The 20,961-nt window shown below is 41.2% G+C and overlaps 4 protein-coding genes across 6 annotated transcripts; 3 read left to right on the forward strand and 1 right to left on the reverse strand.

The window, feature by feature from the left end:
- The first annotated feature begins 7 nt into the window (after positions 1 to 7).
- Positions 8 to 5,134, forward strand: selenot1a (selenoprotein T, 1a). Its single transcript, XM_037083574.1, has 6 exons — positions 8 to 198; positions 1,145 to 1,255; positions 3,096 to 3,222; positions 4,023 to 4,110; positions 4,315 to 4,478; positions 4,611 to 5,134. Exons 1-5 carry the CDS (start codon positions 65 to 67, stop codon positions 4,434 to 4,436), a joined length of 582 nt encoding a protein of 193 aa, XP_036939469.1. The 5' UTR covers positions 8 to 64; the 3' UTR covers positions 4,437 to 4,478; positions 4,611 to 5,134.
- A 702-nt stretch (positions 5,135 to 5,836) lies between these two features.
- Positions 5,837 to 10,289, reverse strand: LOC119010940 (glutamate-rich protein 6). Of its 2 annotated transcripts, none has more exons than XM_037083571.1 (12): positions 10,095 to 10,289; positions 9,751 to 9,817; positions 9,595 to 9,644; positions 9,335 to 9,463; positions 9,157 to 9,249; positions 8,934 to 9,082; positions 8,775 to 8,836; positions 8,488 to 8,648; positions 7,510 to 7,592; positions 7,146 to 7,304; positions 6,729 to 6,948; positions 5,837 to 6,190 (listed from the first exon to the last, which is right to left on the reverse strand). In XM_037083571.1, the coding sequence occupies exons 2-12, from the start codon at positions 9,767 to 9,769 to the stop codon at positions 5,915 to 5,917; spliced, it is 1,401 nt and encodes a 466-aa protein (XP_036939466.1). In that variant the 5' UTR covers positions 9,770 to 9,817; positions 10,095 to 10,289; the 3' UTR covers positions 5,837 to 5,914. The 2 variants fall into 2 exon arrangements, with proteins under 2 accessions (XP_036939466.1, XP_036939464.1); XM_037083569.1 differs by having other exon boundaries at positions 9,751 to 9,838.
- Positions 10,290 to 10,759: 470 nt separating this feature from the next.
- Positions 10,760 to 12,781, forward strand: LOC119010941 (vegetative cell wall protein gp1-like). Of its 2 annotated transcripts, XM_037083573.1 has the most exons (5): positions 10,760 to 11,106; positions 11,219 to 11,359; positions 11,458 to 11,576; positions 11,942 to 12,110; positions 12,228 to 12,781. In XM_037083573.1, the coding sequence occupies exons 1-5, from the start codon at positions 10,827 to 10,829 to the stop codon at positions 12,737 to 12,739; spliced, it is 1,221 nt and encodes a 406-aa protein (XP_036939468.1). In that variant the 5' UTR covers positions 10,760 to 10,826; the 3' UTR covers positions 12,740 to 12,781. The 2 variants fall into 2 exon arrangements, with proteins under 2 accessions (XP_036939468.1, XP_036939467.1); XM_037083572.1 differs by having other exon boundaries at positions 10,761 to 11,106; positions 11,942 to 12,781.
- A 2,136-nt stretch (positions 12,782 to 14,917) lies between these two features.
- On the forward strand, positions 14,918 to 17,243 carry LOC119011555 (tyrosine-protein phosphatase non-receptor type 23-like). The gene is made up of 5 exons (XM_037084771.1): positions 14,918 to 15,263; positions 15,345 to 15,491; positions 15,593 to 15,711; positions 16,109 to 17,110; positions 17,193 to 17,243. The coding sequence occupies exons 1-4, from the start codon at positions 14,987 to 14,989 to the stop codon at positions 17,099 to 17,101; spliced, it is 1,536 nt and encodes a 511-aa protein (XP_036940666.1). The 5' UTR covers positions 14,918 to 14,986; the 3' UTR covers positions 17,102 to 17,110; positions 17,193 to 17,243.
- Positions 17,244 to 20,961: the final 3,718 nt, after the last annotated feature.

A 20,961-nucleotide genomic window follows, 5' to 3' on the forward strand; every position in this document is an offset into this window, starting at 1 on the left:
GTCGTTATTAACACGCCTCTCCGTCTGACCAAGTGAGGAAACAGACCCCGGAACGCGGATCGCGATGAAGTGGCTGCGTTTTTCGCTCCTCGTCTTGGGGGTTTTCTCGCTGTGCTGCGCCACGGCCGGTGACAGCAGCGGCGTGAAGAAGATGAAGATGCAGTTCGCCACGGGACCCCTTCTCAAGTTTCAAATTTGGTGAGCGTGCGAGCGGTAAAATCTGGCGAGTCATTGCGAGCTAGCTAGCTAGCGTTCAGCTCCCTGGCTAACAACAACGACGGGCCGACATTCGGAAGGGACTAGCTAATTCACATGAGGGTGGTTCGTGTTATCACACTGTCTGAGCACCGTACACGTTTTGCTAGTTATTTATCAACGAAATCACTCAACCGCTGGTCAAAACTTGTTGTGGAGGATCTCGTGTTTTTGCCCGTTTCCCGACTGAAACATGGCTCCGCTTCCGCTGTCAAACATGCGAGTTACCAAGCTAACGTCAAATCCAGCTACGTGAGCTAGCCAGTGTTATACATAATTTCCTAATGTCTCTCTGTGTTATGTAGATTACTTCGAGTTGTCTTATCGCTTAAAGGTAGTAACATTATTGGTTAAATTGCCTTTCCTCGTGGTATGGATTAACATGTTCATTGTATCTGATGGACAATGGGATTATGATAAATCCATGTAGGGTGCTCAGTCTGCCTGGAATTATTTCATGCCATTTAAACATTTTGAATCATGCTGGGAAGTTAGCATATCTCACGGAAAGGTACTGGTTACAGCACGTAGCTAGCTATACATTATAAATCATTAACAATAACAAGGTAACGTGTTGATCAGTAACCAGGGGGTTATGCTAATCATATTGTCACATCTAGTGCAACCTTGTAACTAAAGTAAACAAGAACACAATTCAAACGGCAGACATGTGCCATAAAGAGGCATGTAGCATTGGCGAGTACTGAATGGGAAGTGGGTTAAACATGCTTCTAACAGGAATTTCACACTGCCACCAAAACTTTCCATGAACAGGAAAAGCGATCTGCAGTTCACACAAACTCGATCTAAAGGCTTAATTCGTTGTCAGTTGCTGTGGCTGCTTAATGTCCGTGTTTGTCTTTCTAACGGTGTGGTTGTCTTCACACAGCATATCCTGAGGGTACAAGCGGGTGTTTGAGGAGTACACGCAGGCCTTGTACCAGCGGTACCCAGACATCCGCATTGAAGGGGAGAACTATCTTCCCATACCCCTCTACCGGTAAGAGAGAGAGAGAGAGATTGTCTGTCTGCTTTGTTACAAGTGGATTATATCCAGATTTGTTAAAGCTGAATGGGATTAGCTGCGATTTGACTGTAGAACTGGAATTCCCATGCAGTTTAGTCTTATCGGGTGGTGGATATGTCTTTGGTAGTTGTAGAGACAAAACCACTGGATCTAAAGATGACAAAGTTAAGGTCAAAGGTGCATCATGTTATAAATGTGTGTTTATTATAAGAAATTAATCACATCCTACATTCTTACACTCATCAACCCCAGGGATTTCTTTTTCACTTTTGATTGTAGTTCATTTAAGGGAAGTGTTTGTGACTGACATGCACTCAATTGCCAGGTTATTCGGCACATCTAGCTAAAACTAATAGTCTAATACAGCTGCTCTGCAATAACTCTTTCCTTTTATGTAGATCACAATGTTTTAGTTTTGGATGGGACAAAATAAGATTTTATCATGGATTGCAATAAAAACAATCATTTTGGATATCCTCACAAGTGACTTGAAAAAGCTGTATTTCAGTAGCACAGAGCCCCATTGTAGGTTGACTTCCTTTGAATTGTTTCATCTTTCTAGTCATTGTAAAATCCTCACCCTCCCACCTTTGCTGAAGGCACAACTACCCTGTTGTTTCCTCCACAATGATGATAATGATTATCGGGGTGATAATGTGAATTACAATAACTTAATCCAGCATAGTCGTCACATAGAATCTTCTTAGTTGTTCCTACTATTCTGTCCTCCATATTTAAACTATTAGGGATAGTATTAACATCAGAACCCCTTTCTGTAAAATGCAGAACAATTCAACAGCACCACAAACTACATCCTTCAAAATGACCAAACAGTTGAATGATTATATTTGACTGTATTAGTCACTGTTACCATGGGCCCTTGAAATTCTTGAAAGTCTAAATTTGAGTAGAGAAAATCAAAGCTTTGAACATATTTGAAAACAGATCTAGGTCATTGAAATTAATTTATATATTTAATGCAATAACTGAAATCAAAGTTCTCAAGTTTTTATTAAATTGTGGTCTGTAGACTTCCATTATGCCTGTTTTTTTTAAATTGTCAATGATATAACAATATTTTACTTTGTCTCAAACTTATGCTGTGTTGGGTTCTTGAATTTGAAGGAACTGGGCCTGTGAAGCCATTGAAATGTCACTGAATTTGATGTGAGAACCCTGGTTACTTTTTAGAAAGGTGTATCTTATAAACTGGCCACTTAGTGAATGTTTCACATCATGAATATGTGGATATTTTAACTGATGTATTAAAGTCAGAGTGTCTGTTAAGCATCACTGGCACAGAGTATGTAATCCCAGGTGTTGTAGTTAGAGGTGTGGTGTCACTAAAACCCCCAGGTCCTAATCAGTTGAACTCTTTAATAAACACACTGGAGATTTGCTTCATCAAAGAAGTCACTGTTTCTTTTTTTCTCTCTAAGAAGAGTGATGTCTGCCAGTCACACATTCAAGTTCAAATGTAGTAAAACAGGAGGAAACGGAGGAAGCGGTAAAACTACACAGTTGATTCACACATTTATTTTACACAATGAAGCTCAATTTGTGTAAACTGAAGCTACACCCTCCTGTCTTATAACAGCATTTATTAGGACAGTGTCAAATATACCTTATTTTCTACACCCCAAATAAATATGCTGACTTTGATGAGGACTTCCAGAGTCTTTAGGTATTTGACTGTTTTGTTGGACAAAAGAAGCAATTAGAAAGAGTCTCTTGATGTCTTTAACAAAGCTTTTTGCTTTATGTTGCCTTGTATAGGAATTGCATTAAAGTCACTTTCCTTTTATTTCCTCAGACACTTTGCTTCCTTCCTGTCTATGTTCAAACTGCTGGTGATTGGGGTGATTATTATCGGCAAGGACCCATTCGCCCTCTTAGGTATGCAAGCCCCAGGCATCTGGGAGTGGGGCCAGGGAAATAAGGTAAGGTTTACTGGAACGGTGGGAGTCATCAAAGCTCTGATCCTGTGGGAGAGTGTAAACTGTCATTTTCATGTGTGTGTGTAAGAGGGTGCGGTCAGGGTGTTTGGTAGGATGCAGCTGAGCATGTGTTTTGCATCCCCACAGATATCCACAGAAGCATACACTGAATATAGAAATGAAGTTAAGTGGGCTGTAGTCTGGCAGTGTGTATTCAGACCCATGGGATTTCATTAGCAGTTCATCCAGGGTCTTTAGACTGTGTTGCTAAGTCTTGTTTTGCTTGGATGTGTTATCCCCAGGGTTACACACAGGCTAAAGGCTCAGAGAGAGACCGGCCAGTGATGGCTTACACCAGAAATTAAACAATCTTGCTCTCGGCTGCCCCTGTGTTATAACAGAAAACGAAAGCTTGGCTCATAAAGTGAAGTATGGTTGTGGTAGACGAACAGATAACTGACAGAAAACCTCATAATTGTATACTGAATGCACCCTGATCTCATCAACCATGAAAGAGAGCTGTGTGTGAGGTGTGTCTGTGTCACATAAACAACTCCGAGCAGGCAACAAGAAACAAATGGAGCAAAGTCATCTGAGAACTTATTTTAATAAATGGCAGCTATCTTAAAAATGCAAATTGAGGTCTGTAAATCACCCTGTGTATGTTTCCAGTACATGGCTCTTTGGATCAACTGAGTGAGCGCAATTGAAGAAAACATGCAAAAGTGTCAAAAAAAAGGAACATGAGAAAATGTTTTTGGTGCAGGATTTTACAACTCAAGTTTATCTCATGTTTCTTTCAGATATATGCCTGCATGATGGTGTTCTTCCTCAGCAATATGATCGAAAACCAGTTAATGTCTACAGGAGCTTTTGAAATCACATTAAACGGTGAGTCTGTTATTTACCTTATGACTTTTATTGACTGAACAACTGTTTTGTCTTCAGATTGATTTTAAAATGTTGTCAATAATTAGTTTTTCTACATCTGTAACACTTTTGGGAACCTGTAGTACCATTTCATAGCATTATTTAGTAATGAAAAGTAATAAAATGTTGTGTGGTGATTGATCAAAATGTGTTGTCTTTCCATAGATGTGCCAGTGTGGTCTAAACTAGAGTCCGGTCACCTGCCCTCCATGCAGCAGCTTGTGCAAATCCTGGACAACGAGATGAAGATGAACGTTCACATGAACACAAGACCACACCACTCCTAACCCTACCCCTCGCATCCTGGCTGGAGCTAAAAGCCCCTCCATGTAAGTATAGTGGTTGTTTGTGGGGAGGGGGGGTAAATTCAGTCTTTTGAAGATCTTATAATCTGTGGAAATGTTCATGTTTCATGTTTATGTATTGATAAGCGATCTAACCCCTCCTCTCTTCCTGTGTAGGTTTGAGGTGGGTTTCTCACAGGGCTGTGAAGTGATGTTTATGAAGGTCTGCGCTGAAGGCAGGAAGACTGCTAGCACAGACTGGATGCCCCCATCACTCTTCACCATGCCCTTTAGAGACGTCCCGCCCCCGACGCCAGAGTGGGATACATGGCAACATTGCCGGCCATTTTGTCATTTTCTTGTACTATTCCAACTACTGCAGATCTCATCCAGGTGACATCAGTGGTCCCATATGAAGAGATTTAACATTGATTACTTCTAGTCTTTAACTTGTTGCATACAATTGATCTATGTGAGTAAATAATCGTGTCATTTGTACCACTGAGCCATATGTAGAATTTTAAGTTTATTGTTCTATAAGTAGCTTAGAAATTTAGAAAATGCAACATTTAAAATCTGTCATCACTGTTGTGGAGATAACGACTGTGTCTTGGTATGATTTACGAATAATTTTTATATTTACATAACTTGGAGGAAGCTAAGAAGATTAATAAAACCTATTGTAACTATTTAACAGTGAAGCTGTGGTGTTGTTTACTGATTGATGTGATGGAACAGGGTGTTCTTTTTTTACAGATCATGGTGTAGTCAGTGTAGTGAAAGGACATGTTTTTGCAGGTTTTGTTTTGTTTGTCTTTTTCTCAGAAAGCAGACAAGTGCTTTCCGAGTGCTCATCTTTGGACCATCTGCTCAACCTAATGTTATTAGAGAGTTGGGGATCTACACTGATTTGATTAGAAGACGCTAAACAGATTAAGCATGAGTACAATGCAAGACAAAGAGTGAAGTTACAGTGCCGTGCGCCCTCTATTTGATATAATCCTGCATGCACAAGACAAAAACCAATATATAAGACTATTCCTGTGTGTTTTTTAAGAAACAAGAAATCGGTCATTTGGTGAAATTTCTTTGACCATAAATACATCAATATTACTTTTTTTTTTTTTAATTTTTACTTATTATGTAGAAGCAATCTAGATTTTTAGATTTCAAATTTTCTTCCTCTGGGTTGTGATCTTGTGTGCATCCTATGTTCAACATAACATCCGGTTTTGTGACCATTATACTTCCTGAAATCCCATTATAAGTCTTAAAGTTGTGTAGAAAGGAACAAAGTCTTAGCTTCTGTACTCTTGTCTTCCTCATGCTTCCCTTGTAGTTGGAACTTAAAATATTCTCAAAGCAGACTAAATCAAAGTTCAGAGGAGAATTTGTTATCTGAGTCAGATTTAAAGTGTTTTAATTGGCCCTGTGGAGTATGCCAAAGCAGAGTGGCTGTCATTTTGTCCCAGAGTACTTTATCACTGGTACATCAGACAGTCCCGAAGGCACCTATGAATAAAGGCTCTGTCACGCTCACTCATCATCACATCAGCACTGACTGCCACAAGCCTTTGGGCAACAGCAAGGAGGTGGCGGACTTGTGAGGTCTTCGGCAGCCGGGGATGGGAGGGCGTCCTCAGGAACTGGTGAAGCTGCAGAAAGGCCAGGTGGATTCTGATCCTAGCTGCTGAGACAAACAGCTCCTCCTTCAGGAGAGATGGTCCTGAGGCAGCCATGTTTGTTTTACAGTCATCCTGGGGAAAAAAATAAATGAAGCTTGTTGGGCCAAGCATCAAAACCTGGTATTTTCATTCCTATTTAGCTTTTAGCATTTATTTAGGTGTGGGGTTTTTTTTTTTGTGTTTTTTTTAACTTTAATTTAAGTGAAGATGCCAAAATTGAAGAAACCAAATGATAACTATAGCAATCTCTGTGCTGTCTGTGAGGTAAAAATGCCCTTTAAAGATGTGGGATCCATATGTTTTGAGTGAACCAGGGATCTTGGTACCATTTTGTATTTTAAAATTCAACACAATACAATTGTTGCTCGCATTTGGCCTGTGGCTCACCATTAACTTTTAGTTTTGGCTCTCCATGGAAAAAAGCTTGGTCACCCCTGCTGTTGAGAGACTATAACTGGTAATTTAACACTGTGAAGCCTTCAAGCTAATGTAAGGGGAACAGAAGTTCAGAAATGCATTATAAGAGAAATTTTTGCTCGTGGAACTGCAGAGCTGGAAACAATACTGGCCCGTGCAACATGAACATGCAGTCAGATCAACAACGCCTCACCTGAGTGCAGCAGCTGCCCACGCTGAACTTTGCCTGTCGGCCTCTTGCCAGGAAGGAGAGAAAGACTTGGGCCCTCCCGAGGACTCGGACCCCAACAGTTGTGTTTAGAGACAGGAAGACGGGGTGCAGGGGGGTGGGAGGGAGGCTGCTCCAGGTCCACTGACGAACCCTGGCACCCTTCTCATCCAAACACTGACCGCCTGATGTGTTTAAGGCCAGCCTGCAATATAAACACAAACACACAAACGATGGTCTTATTGTCTTAAAAACAATATAGTTGGATGCATCCACTATAATAGAAACATCATATAAATTAGCCTAATTTGTATTAACCTACAGACAAATACATTGAATCAGACATATCATAATTATCACCAATATTAGTTAAAAGATAAATATCAACAATGTGCTGTGTACCATATGTTTCCATTTCTGTGATAACATGTTGACCTGCCGTCAGACAGGAACACGGCTCTGATTGGTTGATAGTCGGCATCGCAGTCATCATAGACGATGCAGACTCTTCCATTTCCTTCAGTGACCACGACGATGACAGCCAAGAGGCCTGAGGGATAACTGTTACCATGGAGATAAGGATGGGAACACCCACTGGAGAATGTGTGTTATATTCAGTGCAACACAAACTGGAATTTGCTAAATGTCCACATTACTCTTGTTTAAATCACATTTGTTGCAGCAAGAATGGTCAAAACCTACTGGGAATGTGATCACATGATTTAAAAAAAAAAGAAGAGGCAAATATTAAGCAATGAGTGGATACAAGACCTGAGCAGAGCCGTCAGAGAACGCTGCGAGAAATCTCATACCGCTGGAGTAATTCTTCTGTAGAAATTCTGCCCCATCCTGTGGACACATGAGATTGAACCAAGTCAAAAGATGTTTTAACGGCCTTGCTGTGTTCACATATCTTTTTAAGCGTTTTGTGTCTCTGGTGGTCTATGCCCTGGAGAAGGCCTCAAAAGTCTGAAAAAGTAACTCTGGTTGACCCTGAAAATGATTATGGGGGCTTTAACCAGGTGCAGAAATAGATGCTACGGCATCATGGGAAATGTAGGATCAAGTATTTTATTTGGAGCCTGACCTGTACAGTTTTGAGTTTACCACACTCCACTGCATCTTGAAGGCAAATACTCTACAAATATTTGATAGCTTTAGTCAATTTGCAGATTCAGATTATTACATTCTAAATAAAAATACACAAATCAATTATGATATATTGAGATCTTTTATTTTTAAATTTGAGAGCCTTCTAGCATCAGAGAGGTATGAAAGCCCATTAGATACATTTAAAAAATGTATGAAAATGTGGCCTTGATAAAGTAAAAATATGGTTAATTATAGTTATGAGAAAAAAAACCCATAACCCTAAGTTTAAATGTTAAAATTATTAAATACATTTTGACTTGATTTATCTCATAATTACTCATAAAATTATACATTTTAATCCCACAATTATTTTCATAACATTTTCATCCCACAATTTTATTCATAACAACAAGCAGCTTTCACTTGAGAGCTGCTGATTTATGGTTTTATACACTGATCAGGCACAGTATGACCGCATGGGGGCAGTGTTTATCAATGTGCAAAGATTAATACACAGTATTCTGTCTAAATGAATTGTTATTGTTTGTATGGTCTCATCAGTGTTACGTAAAAATAGTCCTATTATTAAGTTCATGAACAGTTTGGTGCTGTGTTGGTCGTGACAGAAAGCACAACAGTAGTTTGTGGGTACCTGGTGATGACACAAGCCAAACTGAAGCGACTTATGGTTACAAAAGGGGAGCAACACCTCCTCCTCCTCCTTATTAGGATTATTGGGACACTCTGTGCAGCGTTCTGTTTCTGGAGCACAAGAGAGCCGGAAGCGGAGCACCCTTGAAGTCCAGCAAGCGTCTGAAAAATAGCACCGAGCAAAGTCTGACAGAGCTATTTAAAGGGGGAATTATTTTGTTCCTATTAATACACGCTGCAAAATGTATCAGCTCATGTTTATTGAACAGATTTGTAAGAGTTACTCACAGGTTTCTGCTACGGGTAGTTGGATGGAGTGCGCCTCTGAGGCTCTGTGCTCTGGTGGTTTTCTAATAAAAGTTACAGATTGCATTGCTCCAGACTTATGTGCTAAAAGATTTACCATTTCTGTGTGTTGGATACAAAAACAAAAATGCCACTTTGTACCCAAATCCCTGCTGTAACTCCATGACAAACTTGTTGCCACCCTCCATCTCCCTGGCCTGGATTAGATGCTCCTCCATCTCTGCAGCTGAATGGGTCTGCTCCACCAGCATCTCACAGAGCTGCTGCCACCGGGCGCAGCAGAAGACTGTCTAAGGTGGGCACAAAAAGAGAATGAAGGTCAGCATCAGGTGAGATTGAGATTCGGATTCACTCTTTTCCTCACCTCAGGTTGATGCACCCATGTGAGATCCAGTGAAGGCTTGGCCTCCTCTCCACAGTACTCACACCTCACTGGGTATTCTGTCAGGGGCTGGTTCTGCACAACAGATTGTCTTGATCAGTCACAAAGCCATTATGCTGTGGGAATTTAACAACAGTAGGTAGGAAGCTGATCTCAGTACCGCTTGAAGAATGGTTGTTAAGTTTATCCCGGGGTTGTCGGACTCCCGATTGTACCTCAGAACTCCTGCTGCGCCGTTACAATGGATGGGTGGGTCACTGATGGACTGTGGACAGCCCTCTGATATCCTCTTACCAAAGCCAAAGAGCCAGAATGAAATAAGCAAACAAGCACTTCATCAAGGCCAATACTAAATTAGATACTTAGTGACCAAATAAATCAGGATTCTATGGTAAAAAATACATTGTGCATCCGTCTTACATCATCCAGTGGCTCACTGAGATCACGCTCTAATGCAGAACCAGCAGCATCTAGTAGTACAATGGAAGTTATTGAACTTTGACCCAAATAAGATAAAAACTTAGAGATTTCCTCCTTCAAATTATTTAATTTGGATCTTGTTTGGAGCAGACTCACAGGAAAAGCCGGGCCGCATCTTTTTTCTTCTCCGTCCAGCATTCAGTGCTCGTGCAAGGGTTCTTTCCTGCGGAGGGAAAATAAAGACCTGGAGAAGTCAGGTCAGGAAGCAGTCAGATGGAGAACAACTCAGACTTTGAGCCACGTTTTGACTCTCATACACACACATACGTTTCAGTAGAAGAACCAGCCTCATATTTTCCAAAATGCAAGGTGAAATGTCAGAGAAATGTCAGACGGACAAAAAAAAACAAATGCGCAGGCTTTACTTTCAGTGGAATATATAACAATAATTTCACAAAAACAATACATTTAGCACTGTACATTCAGAGTAATGCTCTCACCTCAATGAGTCACACTTGCCAGTGTTGTCAGTAACCTTGGAGATGAAATAGCAGTGTACAGGAATGTGCAACCGTCATAGGCGCCTAATTATGGCTGCTGGCTCTGACTGGTTTTAATCCCCACAAATACTATGAAACACAATTGACATAAACTGTACTGCATAATGCTGTATTGTTGTTGTTGTTATTCAATATCTCGGGAACCCTGCACATTGCATATTGTTGTTATTCAATTTCTCAGGAACCCTGCACATTGCGCATTGTTGTTATTTAATATCTCGGGACACTGCACATTGCACATTTGCACAGTGGCATTCATTTAACACGTAGTATGTATTGCACACGTCATGTGCACACAAGGACAGTTAATGCATATAGTATACTTATTTTTGTTCTAATTGTTATTTTATTCTTTGCTACTTATTTGCCAAGAATTTGATTGTTATTGCATTTCCACACAACATTTTGCTAGTGTATTAAGGCAGGAGAGTTGTTAGTGTCCTTTCCAGTTGACTGAGCTGATGAAACAGAAAGTTGATGATAAAATCTTATGATAAACTGGCATTAAAGTCCATTATCAGCCCACCCCTTCGCCTCATGATGTCACCCAGGTGTGACCAATCCCAGTTAATCAGAGCACAATCAATTTAGCTGGCATGTGACGTCTCAGCTCAAATAGCTGAGGCAGAGTGTCATCTGCAAGCTTCTGACATTTGCAGGAGTCACGACAGAATGATGCCAGAAGGAAAAAGGAAAAGCCTCACTTTTTACCGGACTGCTGCTGTGGTTCTCACGTGTTATTTGGTGCAGGTGACTGACTGTTATCGAATGACGAAAATACAACGACGAGAAGGACGGAAAGAAGCGGACGCAGGCAAGACAATAGGTCTCCAAGATGGGAGGATTGTGTTCGGGAGAACTTTTGAGAAAGGATCACAGGTCGCAGACGGGACCAAGAAGTCTTCAAACACTTCTGTGGAGGATGAATCTGCTTATCAAGCGGACTCTTGGGGTAGAAATGTCTTTAATAACCATGTATTGCAGGGCTAACTTTACAGTTTCATATCTTCTAAAGGTCTCACAATGACTTTGTAGGCTATGCTAATTATAATGTTCCCTGTCAGGTTGGTCAGAAGGACACACTGCTAATGCTGGTGCCACAGAAGCATTATGGCGGCGCATGAATCCTTCCCTCCAGTGTGGTGCGGACCAGATGAGGTTCAGAGCAATGGGACCAGGATCGTCCTCATTTGCAGTGGAACAAGGTGAATTAACAGTGCTGCCTCTTTGTGTTAACTTTACAGTGCGGGTCTCTCAATGATTGCATGTACACTCCATTGAGATTTTCTTTTCCCCCACACAGCAAGAGCCCCTGCAATTCCTCTGACCCAGATCCCTGCCACCTGTGGCTACAACATGCAGAGGAACGCTCTTGGATTTGCCATGTTCGCTCCCTACGATGGCTGCAACATGGTTCAAGAGGTACTGTCTGAAATGCAATAGCTTAAACGGGAAGAAGACGTGATGTAACTAAGAGCTGAAACGATTTCATCTGAAACTGTTCTGATAACCACTTAGTTCAGTAGAGCTACTGTTAAAATGAAACTTGATTGCTTGCAATAATCTTGAGTGATCTAGTGTCCAAAGATTCTTGAGTCCTGACAATAAACCGGATGTCTCTTTAGGTTTTAGACACAGCAGTTTATAAGGCTTTTAGAAAAGCTTGCAGTTCTTTGACATTTTGGCATGTTGGAGACTAATTAAGGAAATGGTGATTTGAGCTTAACTAATTTTTAAATGTCAATATTGAGCTTCTCTTGATGGCTTTTTTTTTTTCTCTTCCTCAGGGTGGAAGTTATGTGCTCCCAATGCGGTGGCAGGGAATACCAGTCTCCCTCTGGTGTCCCAAACCTGCAGCACAACCAACTGCTGCAGCACCCACCACTGCTGCAAAACACCCAGAAATGCCTAAATTTCCACAATATCCTATGTACCCTCCTTTCTATCCTCTTCCAGTTACTCCAGCACCAGCCACAACAACTCGGGCACCAGCTACAACTCCAAAGCCACACATGCCTACATTTCCACCATATCCTTTCTACCCTTTTTACCCTCCTTTCTATCCTCTTCCAGTTACTCCAGCACCAGCCACAACAACTCGGGCACCAGCTACAACTCCAAAGCCACACATGCCTACATTTCCACCATATCCTTTCTACCCTCTTTACCCTCCCTTCTATCCCCCTACAACAGCACCACCAACAACGGCAGCGGCAACAACTAAAACTCCTGCTCCAGTGCCTCCCTTCCCTTTTCCTTGGCCCTACCTTACTCCATTTCCTTTCAATCCCTCCCCTCCAACTACAGCACCGCCAACTACAACCGCAACGACTAAGAAACCAGCCGCCCCAACAACTCTACCTCCAGCTAGTCATAGTCACCCACATGGCCACTATCCACTCCCTTACCCATTTCCCTTTCCTCCATTTCCCTATCCCCAACCTCCAACTACAGCTCCGCCAACCGCAACGACTAAGAAACCAGCCGTCCCAACAACTCTACCTCCAGCTAGTCATAGTCACCCACACGGCCACTATCCACTTCCTTACCCATATCCCTTTCCTCCTTATGCTAATATAGGCTAACTCACTGAACTGATTCTAATAAATGGTTTGGAAAACATCAAATGAGTCTGTCATTCTTTGTAGTGGTTTAACCTCCAACCAAATCAGAGAATGCAGTGGTCAAACTTCAAGCTCAAAGTTATTGTAACTGTTAAAAACAAGTGCTTGTTCTTCTGTGTTAGACGACTTAACTTTAGTCTTTGCCAAGGTGCTTTTCTCTGTGGATCACTGCTGGTAAGCCTTGAATGAAAGGTCCTGTATTTTAAAAACTGTTTACAGGTGCAACAGTGGCCACATGGTGGCACCATGGCTCACCCATACCTGATGAGTCTCAGAGTTGGAATCTGCGAGACAGGTGTGCTCACAATAGTGTTTGTATATTCATCGCCAGTCTAAGGAAATGTTAATGTTACTTTGCAAATGTGAGTAAAGCTTTCCTACACTTCACTGTGCCATCTGCTGCTTTGTTCCTTTTAGTTCATTTTCGGTTCTCAATGAAATGCTACTTTTTTTTTTTTTTTCCCCCCCCAGTACAAAATACTGTAGGGATTTGATTAGTCTAAAGTATTACGCTGAATTTGCCATTTCAGAATTTCATCAGATATTAAGATGTAGCTGATTTTAACAACTCCCCTTGGTAATCAAAGTTTTGGTCTATAGAGTTACATGTATTCAGTTATATTCCGTGTATTAAGCTGAATCGTCACATAACTAAAGTTATCAAATGTAATGGAGCAAAGTGCAATATTTGCCTCCAAGTGGTATGGAAGCATAAATTACAGCAGAAAATTCAAGTCATGTACAACAGTCTCTAAATTTGAGTACAGTTCTTCAGTAAATGTACCTTATGCTCTAAAACATGAAAACCCTAATAGGTGACACCCTGAATTCTCAGAGAAAATCAGCATTGAACAAATCAAGACAGTCAAGTGCAAAAGGTGCTACAAAACAAGGAGTGAGTTCAAGCTTCACAGGAAATTCAGTCTGAGTCCTGCAGTCACATGCTTGTTTTCAATAACGAAATGAACAGATCGATTCAAATTTGATTGCAGCCTTTTTTCTTTCTTTTTATTTAAACAAGCAAACTGAGTCTTCATTGAACCTTTCTGATCAACAGAATGCCTATAAAATTGTTACAGAATTATTGAGTAGAGGAAAAGGATGCAAACACAATTTCACATGTTGTACAACTGCTGCGTCAAGTCAATTTGATTTATTTAGCCCCAAATCACATATTTGCCAGACAGGCTGTTCAATGCTCTCTATCCTAAAAAACCTAGTGTATTTTAAACTTGTCTTTCTCTTTGCTGTTGCCATTATTCACAGCGCTGACCATGAAATGCATTGTCCCTGGTCTGAGTCAGGCTTTTGACCTTTGTAGCATGTTATTTCCCATCTCTCTGTCCCTCTGGTTTACTGTTATCTCCGCTGAAAGAAAGGCCCAACCCATGGGCCACATGATCGTTAATCTAAAAATACATCAACCATTTTTAGTGTAAAGAACTCAAATAAATGTAAGTAAGTGAAAGAAAAAATAAATTGATTAGCACTGGAAAATGCATACATGTGTTTATTTCCATCCATCATTATGTAGCATTTAAAGCTGTTAATGTTTTTTCACAATCCTCCGCTCGCCCATATCTTTCCAGTAGTTGAACAATGTTAAAAGAAACAGCTGTCATTATATATGAAGTCCACTTAAATCTTTTGAAGTTCATTTTCTTGTCATTATTCTTTTCTGTCTTTGAATGTTTCAAAGGAAAGTTTCCTTATTCCATATTTTCTAGAACATGATAATAGTTATTGCTGGAAAAGCTCATGATATAAATATTTATATAATATATGCTGTCGTTTGTTCGGTCAGTGTCATTCTTGCGTCTGCATGTTCCCTCAGGAGGCTTTGAAACCAGACACTGTGTGAAAATACACAAATAAAGCCAAACATATAACTGTGAACACACCCCAAAAACATCTGAACCACACAACAGTGGCATAAGTTATTAGCCGCATGACACAACTGTAATGTAATATACATACAAAACAAATTCTAGCTGCCTTTATTGTCCTGAGGCACCACATTAGACTTCAGAGGTTCTTTACAAGGCCACCTGTTGCAGTTCAAGTGAACACAGGTGCAAGCTTCACCTGCAGTTACATCTAATTGGTTGATTACCTAGTGCCAACATGTGGCCTGTGTTAAAACTTCAGTTGTTCTATGTCATTGCAGTAGGTGCTCTCCGCCTGAGCAACCGGAAGTGCATCTCCAGTATGGCAGGTGAAGCTGGAAAGGGACGCCGGTCACCTCAAATTGTAGCAGTCATATTAGTCCTGAGCTGTTTGGCCCAGAGTGCAACTTGTTTTAGCTTGGGATGGCTGACTGAAAACGCTAAGCAGGGCAAAGTCGCTAGTGAGGCCACAGTGATGGAAGTGAGGACTGGAAGCATTTTCTTCAATGGAAAAGAGCTCAAGTCCCAGTCTGCCTCTGCTGCTGCCACAGGGAATGATGGATTGCTGCACGTTAACATGGATGAATCAGGTGGCTCAGGTGAGAAATTGTTGGCAAATTATTTGCTAATGTGATGTGTTGCACTTTTTTTCACTTTTTTTTTTTTTTTTTTCTTTGTAGTGATGTTGGAGCCGATGTTTCAGCTCAAGAACATCTCGGCCAATGAAGAAGCATGGAGGCGCTTAAATCTTACTCTGCACTGTGTTTCGGACAAGATGAAGTTGAGAGCAATGGGAGCTGGAGCTTCTCACTTAAAGCTAGACATGGGTATTGAAACACAACCAAGCGTGTATGATGCCAATTTATGTTGACGCACTAAGTGTGTGATAATTTGGCATAGACTAATGGGCCCATTCTCCTTCTTGTAGGCAACACCAGTCCCCTGCCTTTGACCCAGGTGCCTGAAACCTGCCGTTTCTCTGTTAAGCAAAATGCACTGGGTCTTGTTTTGGAGGTTCCCTACAATGGATGCAATGTGACACAAGAGGTAGGACTTTAGTCTTCACTGGCTCAAAATGGTTATTATACAGGTTCTGTCAGTATGTTTTTCCTTGATCCACTTGGACATTGTCAAGATGCTTCACATGATTTGCAAAAGTCTGCTCCAGTTCCGGTCCTGGGTTGGCTCCCTGCATGTTTTATGATCGGCTCATCAAAACCAGACAGTCATTTGCATCTAGTGTGTTGTGGTGGGGAAATGTCAAAAACATGCAGGACAAGTACCACTGATGGAAAAACATGACTGAGTCTTCGTTTTGTATCTAATTGCACCAAATTTTATATTGTGGTATAGTTTTATGCTGTCCAAGGAGGGTTGGTGTTGAACATGAATTCTGATCATCAAGATGAATATCATAATCTCAACTGCTTGTGCACTGTTTCAGGATGGCAAGTACTTGTTGCCAATGCACTGGCTGGACACTCTGGTTAAACTCACCTGCCCGATGTCGACAAGTTCTGATCGGACATCTGCTTCGACGACCCTCAAGCCTGATCAGCAGCCATGGCAACTTCCCGTCCCTCACGGGCTTCAGAGCCTGAATCGTCGTAAGCGTCAGGCAAACCAGCCCCTGCCAGTCTACGATCCTCGTCATCCATATTATCACTATTGGTGGTGGTACTACTACAACATGTATATGATGCAACAAACACCAGCTCCTAGCACTGCTACCACTACTGCCACCCCCAGCACAACTACATCTACAGTCACACCCTCTCAAACGATTCCTCCTGCATATCCTTATGTGTACTACCCTTACTATTACCCCTATTATTACTACCCTCCATATACACCAGTGATGACTACTACAGTGCCACCGACTACTACAGTGCCACCAACTATTACAGTACCACCAACTACCACTGACACATCTACCGGTGGAATGACCACATCTGCTCCAACAACTGTTCCCACGACTGTTCCCACAACTGTGCCCACGCCTGCTCCAACAACTGTTCCCACGACTGTTCCCACAACTGTGCCCACGCCTGCTCCAACGACTGTGCCCACGACTGTTCCTATGACCATGACCACGCCCGCTCCAACGCCTGCGCCCACAACTACATCTGCCCCTAAAACAACCAAAGCCTGCACCACAAAGCCCACTGATGGCCAATATCCAGGCACAATGAAACCATTTGTTCCTTTTGAGCAGTCCCAGTTTGTTCCATATGTCGTCTACAAGAAGGATGGTAAGGTGCCATATGACATGAAATCCATGCCTCAAGCTGGCCACAAATCTGGACCCGAAGCTCGAGCACAGCCACCCCCACATCCAGACTTCAGCTACTGGCAGTCTGCACCTTGGTTTCCCCAACAAACAGGTCAAGACTTTCATCAGTTGGTCTGGCAAAATCTGCTCCCTAAACAGACCTAACTCCAGATGGTAAGTTCGGCTTGTGATTCATGTTTGCATCAATATTTCATTTTTAAGAATTGTTTCTCAACCATAACTTGCTTTCTTTCAGGGGCTGGTGTCCTGGTAATCTGAACATTGAATAAACCTGTTTTACTTAGAATTGTCTCATTTATCCCTCATTTGTTACACACCTATTCCCTTTAGTGTCCTATGGCATTAAAGGTAGGGAAAGTAATTGTGAAAGTGTCTCATTCACTAGGTTGTCAAATACTGCTGTTTTTGGTCGGTATTCATCCAGATGTTCTTATCCAAAGTCTCGTATTCAACAACCTGTCAATGAGACTAAACTTTCTCCACAATTGCCGTCTTTTTTTTTTTTTTTTTTTTTTAAATCTCTTGGCACGGCTCGTGTGTGTGTGTGTGTGTGTGTAGTTGTGGGGCAGATCTGGTAAATCCGACTAAAGATCCCATGTGGTGTGTGTGTTTTTTTTTTTTTTTTTTTTTTTTTTTTTTTTTTAAATTCCTTTCCAAGCCACAATTTGCAAGTGTCCTGCATAAATTTGCTTATGCACAAGTAAGACTTATTTATTTATTTATTTATTTATTTATTTATGGGTCCTTTACAAAGTATGGAAGCCGAGAACGGCCATGGATTTTTCTTTTTTTATGCGCTGTTATCTTGTGATAACAACTTGTCTTGTTATCTCAATATAACAAGGTTGTCTTCTCGTGATTACGAAATAATGTGTTCGCCTTGACAAGAGCTGCCATGAACGGCTTCCGTAGCCACTGGCTATGGCTGTAGCCTACCAGTAAGTTGCACTTTACATTGGTTTGTTTACTTGACTGGGTTTGTTTAGGGGCTGCCAGTTAGCAGATGAGAGGCTGACAAACTCCCATTTATTCAGCTGCTTCAGGTAAGGAAACGTAAATGTAGGCTAATGTTAACTTGGTAATGTAATGTAAAACATAATTAAATGTTTATTAATATTACGGAAGCTGTTCGTGGCAGCTCTTGTAGGTTTACAAGATACTGGCGCAATGCTGCAACTAGGCTGTTCATTGGAGTCACATTTAGTCTGCCCCCAAATTAGTTTTTAAAGACACAAATACTATTCTATCAAATTTTAACAGGTGAAAAAAGCAGGTAAGGGTTATTTGTATTATTATTATTATTATTATTATTATTATTATTATTATTATTATTATTATTATTATTATTATTATTTTATTATTATTTTTTTTTTAGGGGGAAAAAAGTTGTTGGGATATTTTCCTTTGCTGAATTTAAGATCGTCTTAGGCTAGAGGGTGACCTATGTATGGTACATGGGTTTGGCAAATTTGGGATATTGAGGCTGTCTTGACTGACCTTAGATTCAACGGACTGTTGAGGTGTAATTCACAATCATTCCAAAAATGTGATATCATGCCGGATGCCTCCATTCAGTGCTACATTTATTGAATTTTGACTAAAATTCACTCTCACCCAGATACTGCTCAGGTTCCCAAGGCTCATCTCTTTCTGCTCGCTCCAGTGAAGCTGCCAAAGGAAGACTGGTTGTCCCTGACAGCCTGGAGATGAGTGAATGTTTATGAATACAAGATGGTGTTGCAGAAAAATCTGTCTGGAATTAATTTGGAATTAATTGGACAGGTCTGATTTTTAGAAAAACAAATTTGGCTACTTTTAAATCTTTGCTGCCTCTATACACATTATTTTCTGAAACATCCCCCTCACTCTATATACTCAGAGTGCCTGCACACACACACACACACACCCTGTTCTGTCTGTTCCTATATACTTCCACATGGTGCTCTCTCCTCTGGGCATGCTGTGACGACACACATGCACACAAATCTACACACATCACTGAAACTAAGCCACACGTGACAACAGCGAAATGTGTAACACCGGTCTTTGAAAGCAAGGATGCGTGTCTGTGATTTTTCCTCGTCATCTATTGCTGCTCTTCGATGTTGGCTGCCTGGAATTATGGAACCCTGAACTCAGGAATATGAACTATTTTGCAGAGGAGCAAGACATCCTAAAATCCAGCCATTTAGCGGTCATCCTTCCGTGTCAGTCCGGCGTGGGAGAGACGGACGTCCTTTAATGCAACAGCCTGCAGCTTTGGTTTCGCTGTAATTTCTGCCTTGGAATTTTTATTTCAGGCATCTTTTTTTCAACTAGGGTGAGTCCTGTAAACAGCATGTGTTTTATAAATGATATTTTCATTGTACCAGTGATGGGAATTTTGGATAAAATAGCATGGTATGCATTTGTAGGTCATCTAAGTTGAGCAGAATTTGTTTTGTTGTGATTTCTGTTGAAACAGACCAATGAAAAAGTAAAATCAGAGACTGAAACATGACAGAATAGGAACAGAGAATCTACAAGAGTAATATTATGACCCAGAATATTGCTTTAATTTCATGTGGAAGTCCATTCTGAATTATATTAATCAATTTTAATCATGTGATCATAGGACACGCTGAAATGTCATGGTGCATTAAAGGGATCGACACAGCCTGCATTCAAACCGTTGCTTTCAGTCTCATATCTGTCTCCCATCTCTGAATATCTTCAGTCCATCTGTGGCCCTATTCCCAGCCAGGGCACTTAGTCCCTCCCCCAACCCTGACATTTTCCTCTACCCACTCCACACAGTTTATCTTTATGGAGGACTATGATGTGGACATGGATGAGGAGGAGGAGGCGGGAGAGGTCTTCATGAGAAAGGCCACGACAGGCCCTTGGTGGGAGGACTGTGGAGATAATGGCAACTGTGACATCCAGGGAGGAGGAAGAGGCTGCATGGTGAACAGCCGCAGTTGGGCCGAGGAGCTCCAGGATATCTTTACACCACAGGCAGAAGACTCTTACAGCGAAGGGCGAACCAGACTGTCCAGCATCTCTGTGAGTTCATTGTCTTTCTCTTTTGTGTGTTCAGGCTGCACAAGCACTGAATTCCTCAATCTGAGTCCCGACGAGTTCATTTAAACTAAAAGAATATGCAGGGGAAATCCAGGTTCATACAAATATTACATTGATTAAAAGATGATGACATAGAACATCATGCTCAGGATGGGAAGCTAAAATATCACAGCGCTATGTTCCAGGTTTCAAGTCCAAAGGGAAACGAAGGAAATCTGAAAAAAAAGTTTTAATTTGACATTGAGCCTTAACTCTAAATAAAACAACATGTTTTATGATCTGTTAGCTTCCATCAGACGACATGTAACATAGCATTAAATCACTTCCTGTACACATTACTGTTTGACAGTATTTCATGATTCAATAGGAAAAGCTTCAATTAAATCTAAAATATCAACACACATCTTGCACACATTCATATAAGCCTGGAGGTAAAACATGCTGGATTTTATCAAACGGTAACGGTAGCTAGGAAGTGGTTAAATGCTAACATAAGCTAATGGGTTATCAAAATGTTGTTTCACCTTGAAACATGGTCCAGTGTCCCTCCAGATTTTCACTGTTCATCATCGTTTTTCGGTGAAATGATAACAATTTGTCAGATACCCTTTGTTTATACGACTTTCAACCGAGAAAACCTTGCTTTCGAGATTCCCACCCTGAATGTGACATCAGAGAAGAATGGCCGCCATGTGATTATGTTCTATGTATGCTTATACACCATTTTTTATGTCTATCTTTGTTGCGCCACGTTACTTTGCTTGAATCAAGCACTGCACGTATGAACAGTGAGGGAGTTGCATGAAGGTATGCACAGTGGCAGGCAGGCGTTCAAAATCCTGTACTGTCACACCAGAATCCCGGCTTTGCATCCAGTGTGTAGTTGAGGCAACAAAAGCTGTTGGGGAAAGGAAATTCAATCTGTAGGATTCACTCTGATG

The sequence above is a fragment of the Acanthopagrus latus genome, chromosome 21, assembly GCF_904848185.1.
Source record: "Acanthopagrus latus isolate v.2019 chromosome 21, fAcaLat1.1, whole genome shotgun sequence".
Classification (NCBI taxonomy): domain Eukaryota; kingdom Metazoa; phylum Chordata; class Actinopteri; order Spariformes; family Sparidae; genus Acanthopagrus; species Acanthopagrus latus.